The 14,388-nt window shown below is 42.2% G+C and overlaps 1 protein-coding gene across 1 annotated transcript in view; it reads left to right on the plus strand.

Moving 5' to 3' along the window:
- Positions 1–2,679: 2,679 nt before the first annotated feature.
- Positions 2,680–14,388, plus strand: part of LOC140188526 (myosin-1-like) — a 123,005-nt gene continuing 111,296 nt past the window's right edge. Inside the window, exons 1-5 of the mRNA XM_072244892.1 lie at positions 2,680–2,836; positions 3,723–3,826; positions 9,511–9,654; positions 10,611–10,767; positions 13,603–13,630. Coding sequence (XP_072100993.1) covers positions 2,746–2,836; positions 3,723–3,826; positions 9,511–9,654; positions 10,611–10,767; positions 13,603–13,630 — 524 coding nt within the window. The 5' untranslated portion in view covers positions 2,680–2,745. The remainder of the gene's footprint in view (positions 2,837–3,722; positions 3,827–9,510; positions 9,655–10,610; positions 10,768–13,602; positions 13,631–14,388) is intronic.

Raw genomic sequence — 14,388 nt, forward strand, 5'->3', positions numbered from 1 at the left:
ATGTAAAACTAAGCTTACTGCCATGAATAATGTGTGAGTTTTCAGTTTGGTAGATTGAAGGGAGCAAACAAACTGTTGTGAAAATAATGGATGATCCATCTTTGTTCAGATGGCTGGCATTCGACAATAAAAATAGAACCTGTGGGGATGGTTGAGGGGCATTGCCTTTTCTGTAAGGCTGGGACACTGTCGGATCCAATGGGCTTGTGGGCCAGGGACACAAGGGATTTCTCACATTCTGCTGTCAAACTGACCTTGAGAGGAGAATAAAAGAGGCTGAAATTCTCTTCACCTCAATCAGTGCTGCTTAGTGGAGGTTAGTATGGCATGTTTCCTCACAGCATTCAGTAACAATCTAACTGTCTGTACAGAGCAAGAATGCATGGACAAATGGATTTGAAAATACTGCAAATCATGAAAAGGATGTCTTATTTTTATTTGCATATTTTGATAAAAAGAGTATTTGCAGAGATGATTGAGTGTGGTTAAAGACATTGCTTTTGATCAGTGCACAGATTGGCAGGAGAGGGCAGGTGGTTTGCATGGCTCATGTACATGGTGACCCAGAATCTTATTGAAGTATTGTAAAGCTGGAAGCTGAACAGTTTCTGTGATTCCTGTGAGTGTAGAAAGTGACAAACTGCAGAGCTTTGCGTTGAGAGTTCGCAACAGTAGTAGTCAGTGACAAGGCAAAGTCATTTCCTTTCACAGTCAGGTTGTGGCTGCCTCTGCTGGAGAATCTCAGTGATTTATGTTACGTCAATGCATTATATTTTGAGCCTAATATGTGCTGTGAAAGTGTTATTGGAGTTTGGACTTGACTGGAATTAGTGGAGAGAAGGAGGATGAGAGGAGACATGATAGAGGTGTACAAGATAATAAGAGGAATAGATAGAGAGGATAGCCAGTGCCTCTTCCCCAGGGCACCACTGCTCAATACAAGAGGACATGGCTTTAAGGTAAGGGGTGGGAAGTTCAAGGGGGATATTAGAGGAAGGTTTTTTTACTCAGAGAGTGGTTGGTGCGTGGAATGCACTGCCTGAGTCAGTGGTGGAGGCAGATACACAAGTGAAATTTAAGAGAGTACTGGACAGGTATATGGAGGAATTTAAGGTGGGGGGTTATATGGGAGGCAGGGTTTGAGGGTCAGCACAACATTGTGGGCTGAAGGGCCTGTACTGTGCTGTACTATTCTATGTTCTATGTTCTATTTTTTATGCCCACTAACCCAAGAACTGCAGTTTAAAAATGCAACCATCCTATTATAAACTGTAATATTGAATAACTTAAAACTCAAAAAATGTGTTTTGTTTTATTTTGTTTTTAAGGGAGTTTTATGCAAGCTTTTTCAGCAAAGTTGTTTTCTGCTTATGTAGTTTTCCTTTCAAAATTTCTTAAAGGTTTTTCAATGTTATTCATTTGTCAAAGTACGGGGAGTGTACACAGCTGATCAATGAATAGTGATAAAAGAAACCAAGGCTTTTGACCAGAGCAAGGATGATTGTGGGCAGGAGTTCCGCACAACTTGCATATTAGGGTAAAGAGACTGGACATACACATAATGGAAGTAAAGAGGAAGGATACGTGAGGGAAGTTCAAGGACTGGAGACCAATGGGGATAAAGATAAAGATGAAAATGTTTACAACGCAGTTGTTGAGGTGTTTAGTAACAGCACTCATGGTTTTCCAATATTGTGTGTGTGTGTATATATATATACTCACATTTTGGTTATGAGAAGAGTATAATAATGCTTATTGCTGTTTTATTTAATTTTCTACTAATCAAGACCAGGATTACACTACTTGGAAAAACTTGCCCTCTTGTTTTTTTTTTGAGGTTTAACCATTGAAAAATCTTCAAGAGATATCCATTTGATTTATTGTATTGCATTGGACTTCAAGGTGATATTAAACATTGAGATTCTCTAGAAGCTCATAGAGTGGAGAATTGACCTCTCACTCTCCTGAGGTCTAGCTTGTTTTTTTTTGCAGAATAATTAAATATTTCATTGTGCGGTGAGCCTATTTGACAGTTTATCTGTGCTGATCTTGAGAAGTCCTTGAAATCTGCCTCAAAACAATGCCCTTTCAGTTGCAGCAACTGGTTAAGATCTTGGAGAGCGGACTGAAATGAGATCTTGGAGATCCTGTGACCAGATCCCTGCTATTCCTTGGACTACATCCAGGAGACAAGTCCTGGCCAAGGATTTTTCACCCTGTTTATTCAAGCAGCATTTGTCCTTGGGCAGGAATTCCCTCCAGTGTGCTGGAGCAAATGACCATCTCTCCATGGTGAGAGTGGCAGACAAGATTCCCAGAGCGTTTCATACCCACCTACTGACCTCAATGTCAGAACTTAAAGATAGCCATGGTCATATTGTATTGTGTCTGTATTGATGATAAGCCCGAGAGGACTGTCTAATCATTATTAGATTGTACTGGATATAATTGTTTCTAAACTTGCTTGGTGGATGCAAAGACAGATTGCAGAATGAGAAGGGTGAGCAGATAAGAACTCTATTCACGCTGAGTGAATGTGGGAATAATCAACACGAAATGGAAATTAGAGATACAGAGATGTGAAATCTGAAGCTACCTGACTGGCCTTTAGAGATCCAGACCAGCCAATTAGCACACAAGCATCACTGCTCTCATTGATTTGTGCTTCTCCATCCACAGTTCTGATCACTGTGTGTCTGTACCCGGCTGTTTCTTGAGCTGCCTGATTAACATACAAACGCAGCCATGCAGGATATGTCAGAATTTGGTGAGGCTGCATCTTTCCTAAGGAAAAGTGAAAAGGAATTAATGGTTCTTCAAACCATCGCCTTTGACGGTAAGCTGCCAACTACATTCGTGTTACCTAAGGAATGTCTTCAATTCTTCACACAGTGCTGCGATGTGTATAATGTGAGTCATCCTCTGGGCAGAGAACAGAGGAGAAGGATCCAGGTGTAAGTCCTGGCAAAGTGAACTGGTTTGGTGTTGGGTGAGTTTACACTTTCAGCACCATCACCATGTCTTATTGTTTGGAGGTAGCTGCAAATCCTCCCATGGCCAGTCGCCAGCAGTCTGGCAAAACATGAGAGGCCGTTCATGTTTCGTCCAGCTGCCAAAGCAGGGCTACAATGCTCAGGGGCTTCACTTGTCAATGTAAAGAGAGTTTCTGCTCCGTTCCTGTGCCTGTCCTCTCAGAATCATTAAAAATGTGCACACAAGCACATCTATTGTCACTATGCTCAGTGGGAAAGGGCCTCCCAATAAATTCCATTGGCTTGTTCTCACCCCCACCATTGATTTCCCATTTAGTACTTGCCCAGTTCTCTTTTGAAAGTTCCTTCCTAAATTTGTTTCCACAAGCTTCTTCAGACAGTGCTTTCCTGATAGTAGTAACTCAGAAATAATTTGAGTAAATTTTCCTTGCACACTCACCAAGATCTTGACATCCTTTCCAGAGTATGTTGCCCAGAAATGGGCAAAATAGTCTGATTGACACCAAACCTGTGAACTCCAAAGGTTCCAGCATTGTCCTCGCCTCTGACCACTCAACCTAAGTCAATGATTTTGTATGTTTTGTAACAGGTTATCAACCTGTCTGGTTAAGAATTTATTGTCACCCACAGTCAGGCTCCTCCGGTCCTTGACACACTTTAGGCAGAAATTTAATAGTTTTCAGGACATAAGATACCATACAAATTCAACTTTTCACCTTTGGTCTTTAGGCAAGAAAAGGTGCTGGGTTCCTGATGAGAAGGAGGCTTATTTGGAGGCTGAGATTCTTGAAAGAAATGGTCCTAAAGTCACTGTGGAAGTCAAGGGTGGCAAAGTAAGTGAAAAATTGCTTAGTAAAATGTACTCCTTGCAGGGGGCTCTTATATTTCGTAACTTCAAAACACAAGAATAATTGAAAGGAAAGTAGAGCTGGGAGTAACTCGTGTACGTTCGTTTTAATTTTTAGCAAGATGCACGCATATTATCAGGCAGTGTAACACTGCATGCCATTTACATACTTTTAAATATAACCCGCAATGAATTATTTAAACAGCAGAGAATCATTAATTAAACAATACATTTATAATATTACTCAAATATTACTGAAATATTAAATATACAACAGGGGACAAATGACAAACCATTTAGAACATAGAACATAGAACAGTACAGCACAGCACAGCCCTCTGGCCCATAATGTTGTGCTGACCCTCAAACCCTGCCTCCCATATAATCCTCCACCTTAAAGCTGTTGGAAAAGATTCTTAGAGATAGGATCCATGGGCATTCAGAGAATCATGGTCTGATCAGGCACAGTTAGCATGGCCTTGTGAAGGGCAGATCATGTCTAACAATTACGCTCTACTTGTTCTACTCTGCTCCTCCACACTACCAAGTATCCTGCCATTTACTTTGTCCTCTGCCTTGAAGTTTGTCCTTCCAAAGTGTACCACCTCACACTTCTCCAGATTGAACTCCATCTGCCACTTCTCAGCCCACTTCTGCATCCTATCAATGTCTCTCTGCAATCCTCGATAATCCTCTAAACTATCCACAACACCACCAACCTTTGTGTCATCTGCAAACTTGCCAACCCACCCTTCTATCCCCACATCCAGGTCATTAATAAAAACCATGAAAAGTAGAGGTCCCAGAACCGATCCTTGTGGGACACCACTAGTCACAACCCTCCAATCTGAATGTACTCCCTCCACCACGACCCTCTGCTTTCTGCAGGCAAGCCAGTTCTGAATCCACCTAGCCAAACTTCCCTGGATCCCATGCCTTCTGACTTTCTGAATAAGCCTACCATGTGGAACCTTGTCAAGTGCCTTACTAAAATCCATGTAGATCACATCTACTACACTACCCTCATCTATATGCCTGGTCACCTCCTCAAAGAACTCTATCAGGCTTGTTAGAAACGATCTGCCCTTCACAAAGCCATGCTGACTGTCCCTGATCAGACCGTGATTCTCTAAATGCCCATAGATCCTATCTCTAAGAATCTTTTCATCAGCTTTCCCACCACAGACGTAAGGCTCACTGGTCTATAATGACCCGGACTATCCCTACTACCTTTTTTGAATAAGGGGACAACATTCACCTCCCTCCAATCCTCCAGTACCATTCCTGTGGAAAATGGGGACATAAAGTTCCTAGCCAGAGGCTCAGCAATCTCTCCCCTCGCCTCGCGGAGCAGCCTGGGGAATATTCCATCAGGCCCCAGGGACTTACCCATCCTAATGTATTTTAGCAACTCCAATACCTCCTCTCCCTTAATATCAACATGCTCCAGAACATTAACCTCGCTCATATTGTCCTCACCATCATCAAGTTCCCTCTCATTGATGAATACCGAAGAGAAGTATTCATTGAGGACCTCGCTCACTTTCACAGCCTCCAGGCACATCTTCCCACCTTTATCTCTAATCGGTCCTACCTTCACTCCTGTCATCCTTTTTTTCTTCACATAATTGAAGAATGCCTTGGGGTTTTCCTTTACCCTACTTGCCAAGGCCTTCTCATGCTCCCTTCTTGCTCTTCTCAGCCCCTTCTTAAGCTCCTTTCTTGCTTCCCTATATTCCTCAATAGACACATCTGATCCTTGCTTCTTAAACCACATATATGCTGCCTTCTTCCACCTGACTAGATTTTTCACCTCACTTGTCACCCATGGTTCCTTCACCCTACCATTCTTTATCTTCCTCATTGGGACAAGTTTATCCCTAACATCCTGCAAGAGATCTCTGAACATCGACCACATATCCATAGTACATTTCCCTGCAGGTGGCAATGAATATTAGGGAAGTTAAAGTCACCCATGATAACAACCCTGTTATTTTTGCACCTTTCCAAAATCTGCCTCCCAATCTGCTCCTCGGTATCTCTGCTGCTACCAGGGGGCCTATAGAATACTCCCAATAGAGTAACTGCCTCCTTCCTGTTCCTGACTTCGACCCATACTGACTCAAAAGAAGACCCTGCTACATTACTCACCCTTTCTGTAGCTGTAATAGTATCCCTGACCAGTAATGCTACCCCTCCTTCCCTTCCCCCCCCCCATCCCTTTTAAAGCACTGAAATCCAGGAATATTGAGAATCTATTCCTGCCCTGGTGCCAGCCAAGTCTCTGTAATGGCCACTACCTCATAATTCCATGTATGTATCCAAGCTGTCAGTTCATCACCTTTGCTTCTTGCATTGAAGTAGTCGCACTTTAGCCCTTCTACCTTACTACCTTTACACCCTTTACTCTGCATCTCTTTCCTCAAAGCCTCTTTATATGTTAGATCTGGCTTTACTCCATGCACTATACTTGCAGTTCTCGCATGACATTTATCCTCCTCCACCTCACTGCCTGCTCTAACACTCTGGTTCCCCTCCCACTGCAAACCTAATTTAAACCCCCCCAGAGCAGCACTAGCAAACCTTCCCGCAATGATGTTAGTCTTCCTCCAGTTCAGGTGCAACCCATCCCATCAGAACAGGTCCCACCTTCCCTGGAACAAGGCCCAATTGTCCAGAAACATGAAGCCCTCCCTCCTGCACCAACTCCTTAGCCAGGTATTTAGCTGCATTATCTTCCTGTTTCTAGCCTCACTAGCAAGTGGCACGGGTAGAAGTCCTGAGATTGCAACCCTGGAGGTCCTGTCCTTCAACTTTGCACCTAACTCCCTAAACTCTCTTTGCAGGACCTCCTCCTTCTTCCTATCCACATCAATGGTCCCTACATGGACCATGACATCTGGCTGCTCACCCTCCCTCCTGAGAATACTGAAAACTCGATCCAAGATATCACGGACCCTGGCACCAGGGAGGCAACAGACCATCCGAGATTCTCGATCTCTTCCACAGAACCTCTATCTGTCTCCCTAACTATCGAATCCCCTATCACTACAGCTCTCCTCCTTTTCATCCTTCCCTTCTGAGCTGAGGGTCCAGTCTCGGTGCCAGAGACGCAACCACTGCAACTTGTCCCTGGTAGGTCGTCCCCACCAACGGTGTCCAAAACGGTATACTTATTATTGATGGGAACGGCCACAGGGGTGCTTTGCTCATTCTGTCTATTCCCCTTCCCTCTTCTGACAGTCACCCAGTTACCTGTCTCCTGACTCTTATGGGTGACTATCTCCCTGAAACTCCTGTCTATTTCTGCCTCTGCCTCACGAATGATCTGAAGTTCATCCAGCTCCAGTTCCCTAACATGGTTTGTCAGGAGCTGCAGCTGGATGCACCTTTTACAGGTATAGTCATCAGGGACAATTGTGCTCGCCCTGACTTCCTACATACTGCAAACGGAGCACTCAACTGCCCTAACTGCTGCCTCCGTTACCTACTTCTAAATTAATTAGATTAATTAAAGGAACTTACCCGGCCTTATCTCACTGGGAGCAAGCTCGTCCTCAGCCTCTCGAGCCAAAGCCTGTCTCCCACTACTCCACTGCCTGCTCCTATGATGTCCACTCCGTTAATCTGCTCGCTTTTTAAACTCTCCCGCTGTTCTCACAGGCCAACCTTCACATGCTTGCTCAGCCGTGCCCCGTTCAAACTGTTCAAATTTAGGGATTATCCTACTATTCCTGATAGATTCTATTGTCCAGGGATTATTCCAGTCTCCCAGGTCTGGTTTACTGTCCAGTTTCCTGTTTAAGGATTATCTGTCAATCCTGTGTCCACCCTACTATTGACGGATTTTCCTATAGCCACAGGTTGGTACCATTGCCTCAGGATTATCCTACTGTGTAGGCCTATCAACATCCTTTCTTACTGAATCCTTCCACACACACGTGGATCATTGACCCACTCTCACAATGAGCTCATTCACATGTGCACTGATCAATGAGCCTTTTTACAGACCCTCTCAGCACTGAATTCCTTCAACACGGACCTCAATCAGTAATTCCTTCCAATCACCATCTGCACACTCTGAATCAGGTTTAATATTAAATTTCATTTTAGATTTTATACATTATTTAATTAAATTTACTCATAAAAGAGCAATTCAATCTAATCTAATTCCGCTTGCCTTCACATTTCCCATGTAATCCTTGAACAGTGCACTGTCTAACCTACTGATTAATGAGCTGATCCACAGCTCACCTGATTATTAATTATTGGGGAAATTAATGGATCTGAAAAATGGTAGAGTGCCGATCTGATGACTTATGGTTTGAGGTTTAGGAAGGCACAGAGCTGAGAGCCCAGTCTGCTAGGGGTGAAGGGAAATCACAGTCACGATAAACGTAAGATATTTCAGAATGAGTGTTGTGCAAAGTTTCATTATCAGATTGGTACAGCAAAGCCAGAGGAGAATGAAATGAACTTCTGATCTGGGGAGGCGGTGGGAGATGGAGAGAAAAGTGTCAGCAACGTCTTACTGGGCTGGTATGCAAACTTGGCTCATTAGCGGGCTCCTCATTGGTGAGACGGCCACCTTTCACAAATATATGTCTAGGGTCGGCATGATATGGGGTTCAACGAAACGGGAACGCTGTAATGTTCTGATTAAAGAAACCTCGATTTGAGCGAACGCTGTGTAAATACTGCCCATGCACATTTGTCTTTCAGCGAGGAATAACAGATTGTACACCGCATTAAGTTATAAAGAAAGCATATTTACAAATTTTGGCTTTATCAAATGGTTAGTAGGAAAGAGAAAAGAAAAAATAAATAAACGTGCCCATTACAGTTAAACCAGTCCAATGTGCACATAACGTTGGACTCAGCCTGGAGTTGTCTTTACTCATGCGCTGGACCCACGGTCTGTGCGAAAGCACGCACCACATTCTGAACTTCGCTCGAAATCCATCTCGAATCAACAGGCTGTCTCTCAGGAGTATTGGCCCTTCCGCTTTGGAGCTATTCACTTGCACAAAGCGCTTCGCGCAACGAGGACTTGCCTTCCAACGGCATTCCCGCCAAAAGCCCCACAAACCAGACTACTTTCCTTCAGAAAACTCTTTCCCACAGCCCTAGAACCTACTCTCACAACCCACAAACCTGATTGTCAGACTCACATTCCTAAGTTGGACAACATGTGTCCTTATCTTAGGAGAAGCCAAAACCAACTTTCCAGCATGGGACACTGCTAATAAAAACTACCTCACAGCATAGCAGTAGAAATCTTAACCAGGGCATTACAAACAGACAGGGAAGAATCAGATATGGATCATGTGAAAGTGAAAGCAAGATGTAAATTCAATGAGTGAATATTACAACACAGGAGGAAGCCATTGAGTGCATCACGCCCATGTTGGCTCTCCACTAGAATATCTCACTAGTTCCATTCATCCTGCTCCTCCTTCTGCCTAGCCTTAGCAAATATTCTTTCATGTTTATATCCAATCCCCTCTAAAAGGTCACATGGAAAGTACATTCCAAATCCCTTGTGGCCTGTGGTATGCTTGCAGCTTGCTCCTGCCTTCAATAAGAGAGAAAGTTTTATTGTGTAACCAGCTTAATTTGCAGTCTTTCTGATAAACATTTAACTTTGTATTTCTCTGGCTCTTCTTTCAGACATTGACCGTTAAAGAGGATGATATCCAGCAGATGAACCCACCAAAGTTTGACATGATTGAAGACATGGCCATGCTAACAAACTTGAATGAGGCCTCTGTCTTGCACAATCTGCGTCGACGCTACAGTAGCTGGATGATCTATGTAAGGAAGCCCACATACTGAATGGCAGCAATTCAATAATTCACACTATTTGTATGATGAGTACCGATCTCATGATGAGAATTTCTCAGCTGGCTCTCAGAGCCACATTGTACTAAACAGATGAAAAGCCCCTCAGTAATGACAGCCAAGGTCAAAGACTCGTCTCCATCTCTGACCTTCCAGTGAGCAGGTGAACACAGGGTAATACTCCAAGATAAAAGAGGAAAGTGACAAAGTATCTGAATAAAAAAAAACCTGACTTTTTTTAAACTTAATCCTGGAATGAGAGCATCCTTGGCTCGGCCAGCTATCACTGCCCATAAAAATTATGAGGTGAAATTAACCATCAAATGTATTGGAAAGAGTCACTAATCAAACTAAGTGACTGAGGTGGGTGAGAGGACTACCTTATTTGAGAAACATGGACTAACCACATCAATGTTAAGTTCTGGTGGAGAGCAGGGAAATTACTGGAAGAATTCTAAGGGGGAAGATTTATCTACACCTGGAAAGGCAGGGATTGAATAAAGAAAATCAGTGCATCAGTGCAGGGTAGCGGGTAGTGGTTACATCTTAGAGGAGGAACTAGGCTGAGGTCTAACTTTGGCTTCTTCTTCAAGTAGGTGTGGAGGTCTGACTGCCTTTTTTTTAAGTTTCCTCACATGAATCAGCTCTCATAGCAGGAAATCAGGTCGAGAACACCTCTCATTGCCTTATTGCTTCAGTCCCAGTCATGGTCATTATGAGGGAGTCAATTCAGCTGTAAACGGCCCATGAATTTTTCAAGGTTCCAGTTCTCCCTGGTATCTCAGATTTCACTGATCAACATTGGCTATTTGGTCAGAACTGGAATGTAAGTCCCTGACCTGAGAAATAACTCAGCCTGCATGATGCCCACATCTTACAGGTAACCTGGATTTGGAATGTTGTCTAATTCTACCTTTTCCTCTTGGCAGACCTACTCTGGGCTGTTCTGTGTAACTGTGAATCCATACAAATGGCTTCCAGTGTACAGTCCTCCTGTGGTTGCTGCCTACAAGGGCAAGAGACGGTCTGAGGCTCCACCTCACATCTACTCGATTGCAGACAATGCCTACAATGACATGGTCCGGAGTAAGTAGATCCAGCAGCAAGTTTTGTACCAAGCTACAAAATGTGTGGAATTCTGCCCCATTATACTATTAGGGGCATGGAATATTAATGGCCAAGTTATCCAAATGGGATCTAACAGCTGATCTTTGATCTAGAGATACAAGTTCATATTGCAATGACTGCTGTGGCATTTAAATTAAGTATATTTGAACTTAATATCATCATTAGTCTCACTAAAGGAACAAAGAGATAGCAATTCTGTTAAATCAACTCTTTGCATCAATCTTCACTGTGGAGGACACTGTAAGTATCCCAAAACAACAGGCTGGCTCATTTCAAATAATAGGGTGGACCCTGTAAAAATCTCAATCAATCTACATAAAGTATTGGAGAAACTCACAGGGATGCAGGTGACCTATATCAACGGGGCTGATGACCTGTACCCAAGGATTTTAAATGAACTGGTTGAAGAGATGGTGGACCTGTTTTATTGAAAATATTCAGAACATGCTCTAAATACATGTATCAGAAAATTGGACAACAGCCAACGTGATATACTTGCTCAAAAATGTGGGGAGCTGTAGGTCAGTTATTTTAAAATCTATTGTCGGCAAGATGATAGAATCAATAATCAAAGAGGAATTAATTCATCATTTAGGAAAAGTGAATATAATCAAATCTAGTCAACATGGTTTGTGAAAGGCAGATCAGGTTTAACACATTTTCTCTAATTCTTTGAAGATGTCACAGTGAGGGTTGATTGAGGAGAACCGGTGGTGTTGAGTATTTAGATTTCCAAGACATCTGACAAGATGCCACATTTATGCTGGTGAATAAATTAAGAGCCCTGGTATTAGTGGATGTGCACTAGCAAGCATTAAAACCTTGCTATCATTAAGTGTAGAATAAATGGGTGGTTGAAGAGAGATATTACTGGAAGGATATGACTAAGGTGCAGAGGGAGCAGAAAAGAATCGCAAGGATGTTTCCTGGGTTAGAGGGCTTGAGTTATAAGAATTTGCAAAGAGTGGGCCAGTTTTCCCTGGAAGAGGAGACTGGGAGGTGTCATGGGAGAGATATGTGAAATTCTGACAGGCATAGTCTGTGTCCATGGCAGGACTGTCTAAAACTAAAGTTTTAAGCTGCAAGAAAGAAGATTTAAAAAGGTACATTGTTCACTCAGGGTCTAGTTTGCGCTGGAATGAGCTGCCAGATACAATGGTGGAGGCTGGAACAGTAACAATATTTAAGAGGCACCTGGAAAGGTACTTGAATGAGTAGCACATAGAGCAATGTGGAATTAGTGCAGGCAAGTGGGACCAGTAAGGAGAAGTGTGATGGTCAGCCATGACACAGTGGGTTGAAGATCCATTTTCTGTGCTGTACAACCCTATGACTCCATAATTGACGCAGTATCCTCAGATCTGTTTACTATTTATATTAACAACCCAGTGGAGGGAATAAGAAATAAGGTTTCCAAGTTTGCCAATGAGGCTAGGGCAGGTTGTTATGAAAATATTGTAATTCTGCAATGGAACTTGATAGACTGAACAACTGTGTGAAAATCTGGCAAATGGAGTTGAATGTGGGGAAGTGTTCGTTCATGCACTTTGATAAATAAAATCAAAAGATGCATTATTATTTAAATGAAGTGACTGTAAATGAGTGAAGTTTGGTGGGTCTAGGTATTCTAGTGCATGAATCACAAGTTAGCAGGCAGGTCCATCAAGTTGTTAGGAAAGAAAACAAAGTATTGAGCATTATTGTAAAGAGTCTGAATATAAGAACAGAGAGGCTTTTATAGAGTATAAGGTATTGTTGAAGCCTTACCTGGAATATTGTTTAGTTTTGGTCCCCTTACCTTAAAAACCTCACACCAAGGCAATCCCTGTCAATACTGGGGAAGTTAAAATCCCCTAATATTTTCTCACCTTATGAAAATCTGCCTACATATTTACTCTTCAACTTCCCGCTATTCTGAGATCTGTAGTATAACAGCATCAAATGTCTATGTTCTATCCATATAGTAGTCTAATTAGCCAAACCTCCTAGGATGCCCTCCCTGGGATCTCCCTGATTAATGGTGAAAGGGTGGCATGATAATGTAGGCAGATAGCGTAATGCTTTACAGTGACAGAAATCATGGTTCAGTTCCTGCCGCTGTCTGCAGAGTCTGTACATTCTCCCCATCACCATGTGGCTTCCTCCAGATGCTCCGGTTTCCTCCCACATTCCAAAGAGATGGCGATACTTGCGGGATGCTCTCAGCACATCCTGGGACTGTGTTGGTTGGTGACACGAATGACACATTTCACTTTATGTTTTGACGTTTTGATGTCATGTGACAAATAAAGCTAATCTTTAATCTTCAAACAACTCTTCCCCTTTTTAATTATTTCCAGATCATTGAGTTTATAGTCCTACTTTTCCTTCAACCACATTTCTGTGCTTGCAACAATATTATAATTTCATGTGCTGATCCACACTCTTCAGCTCATCCATCTTAACTGTGAGGCTCTTTGTAATAAAGTACATATAAGCCTAGCAGCATCCCCTCTCCCCCAGCCCCCCATGCCCCCCAACTGTCTCTATCATTTTTACCTGGTTTGGCCTACATGTAACTCCACAATAATCAATCTGATTGATTTTTAGTTGTCCTCCAAATGGCCAAGAAAGTCATTCATTTGAAAGTTAGTTAGGTATGGGTAACAAACATCGGCCTTTCCAGTGGCATCCACATGGACTGAAAAAGCATGCAATGAATTGCACCTTATGCTGTATCAAGCAAAATGTATATTACAAACTGAGAGAGAGACGCAAAGTAGGAGAGTTAATAAATTCTGATTAATTTTTCAGATCGAGAGAACCAATCAATGTTGATTACGTGAGTCCTTACATTTATTTGTTGATTCCACTGCTTATTAGCCAATCCGTTGTATCATTTCAACAATAATCTGATCTAAGTAGGAGCAATCACTCTTCATGCTTCGTCAAATATTAACTTTAATTAAGGCTCACCCAGTCACTGATTGGTTTGTGTCCCATAGTTTAACACCTGGGCTGCTAGGCTAATCCTGACTATGTAAAGACGTTGCTGTTTCAGAATGCATGACTACGCAATATTTAACATCAGCGGGTGACACTTGTGTCAATATCAGTGGGTGTTAAACTCCCATGTTAATCCCATACACCTCTGGTTGTGGATGTAACATTATGTGAATCAGAAAATAATATATTCTATTACAGAGTTTAACACTGCATAAATTGCATTAAGACCACATTGTGTATTATTAGTTGTAACTGTATATATTGTATAATTGTACACTGTGTGTTTTCGGGTATATAGTCCCAAAATATTAAATATTTACACACCATGAATTACTTGGTGTAATTATCCTGTATATATTTATATAATAAAGAATGTGTCACTGTGAATAATACTCTTGTATAATTTTACTATAAAAATTAGGCCATTTGGCCCATCAAGTCTGCTCCACCATTTCATCATGGCTGATCCATTTTCCTTCTCAGCCCCAATCATCTGCTACCTCTCCATATGTCTTCATGTCCTGATGTGGAAATTCTTACATCTGTGCAGACTGTCTGGTTGTGCAACTTCATTTCCCATTATTATATTATACT

The sequence above is a fragment of the Mobula birostris genome, chromosome 2 (genome assembly GCF_030028105.1).
Source record: "Mobula birostris isolate sMobBir1 chromosome 2, sMobBir1.hap1, whole genome shotgun sequence".
Classification (NCBI taxonomy): domain Eukaryota; kingdom Metazoa; phylum Chordata; class Chondrichthyes; order Myliobatiformes; family Myliobatidae; genus Mobula; species Mobula birostris.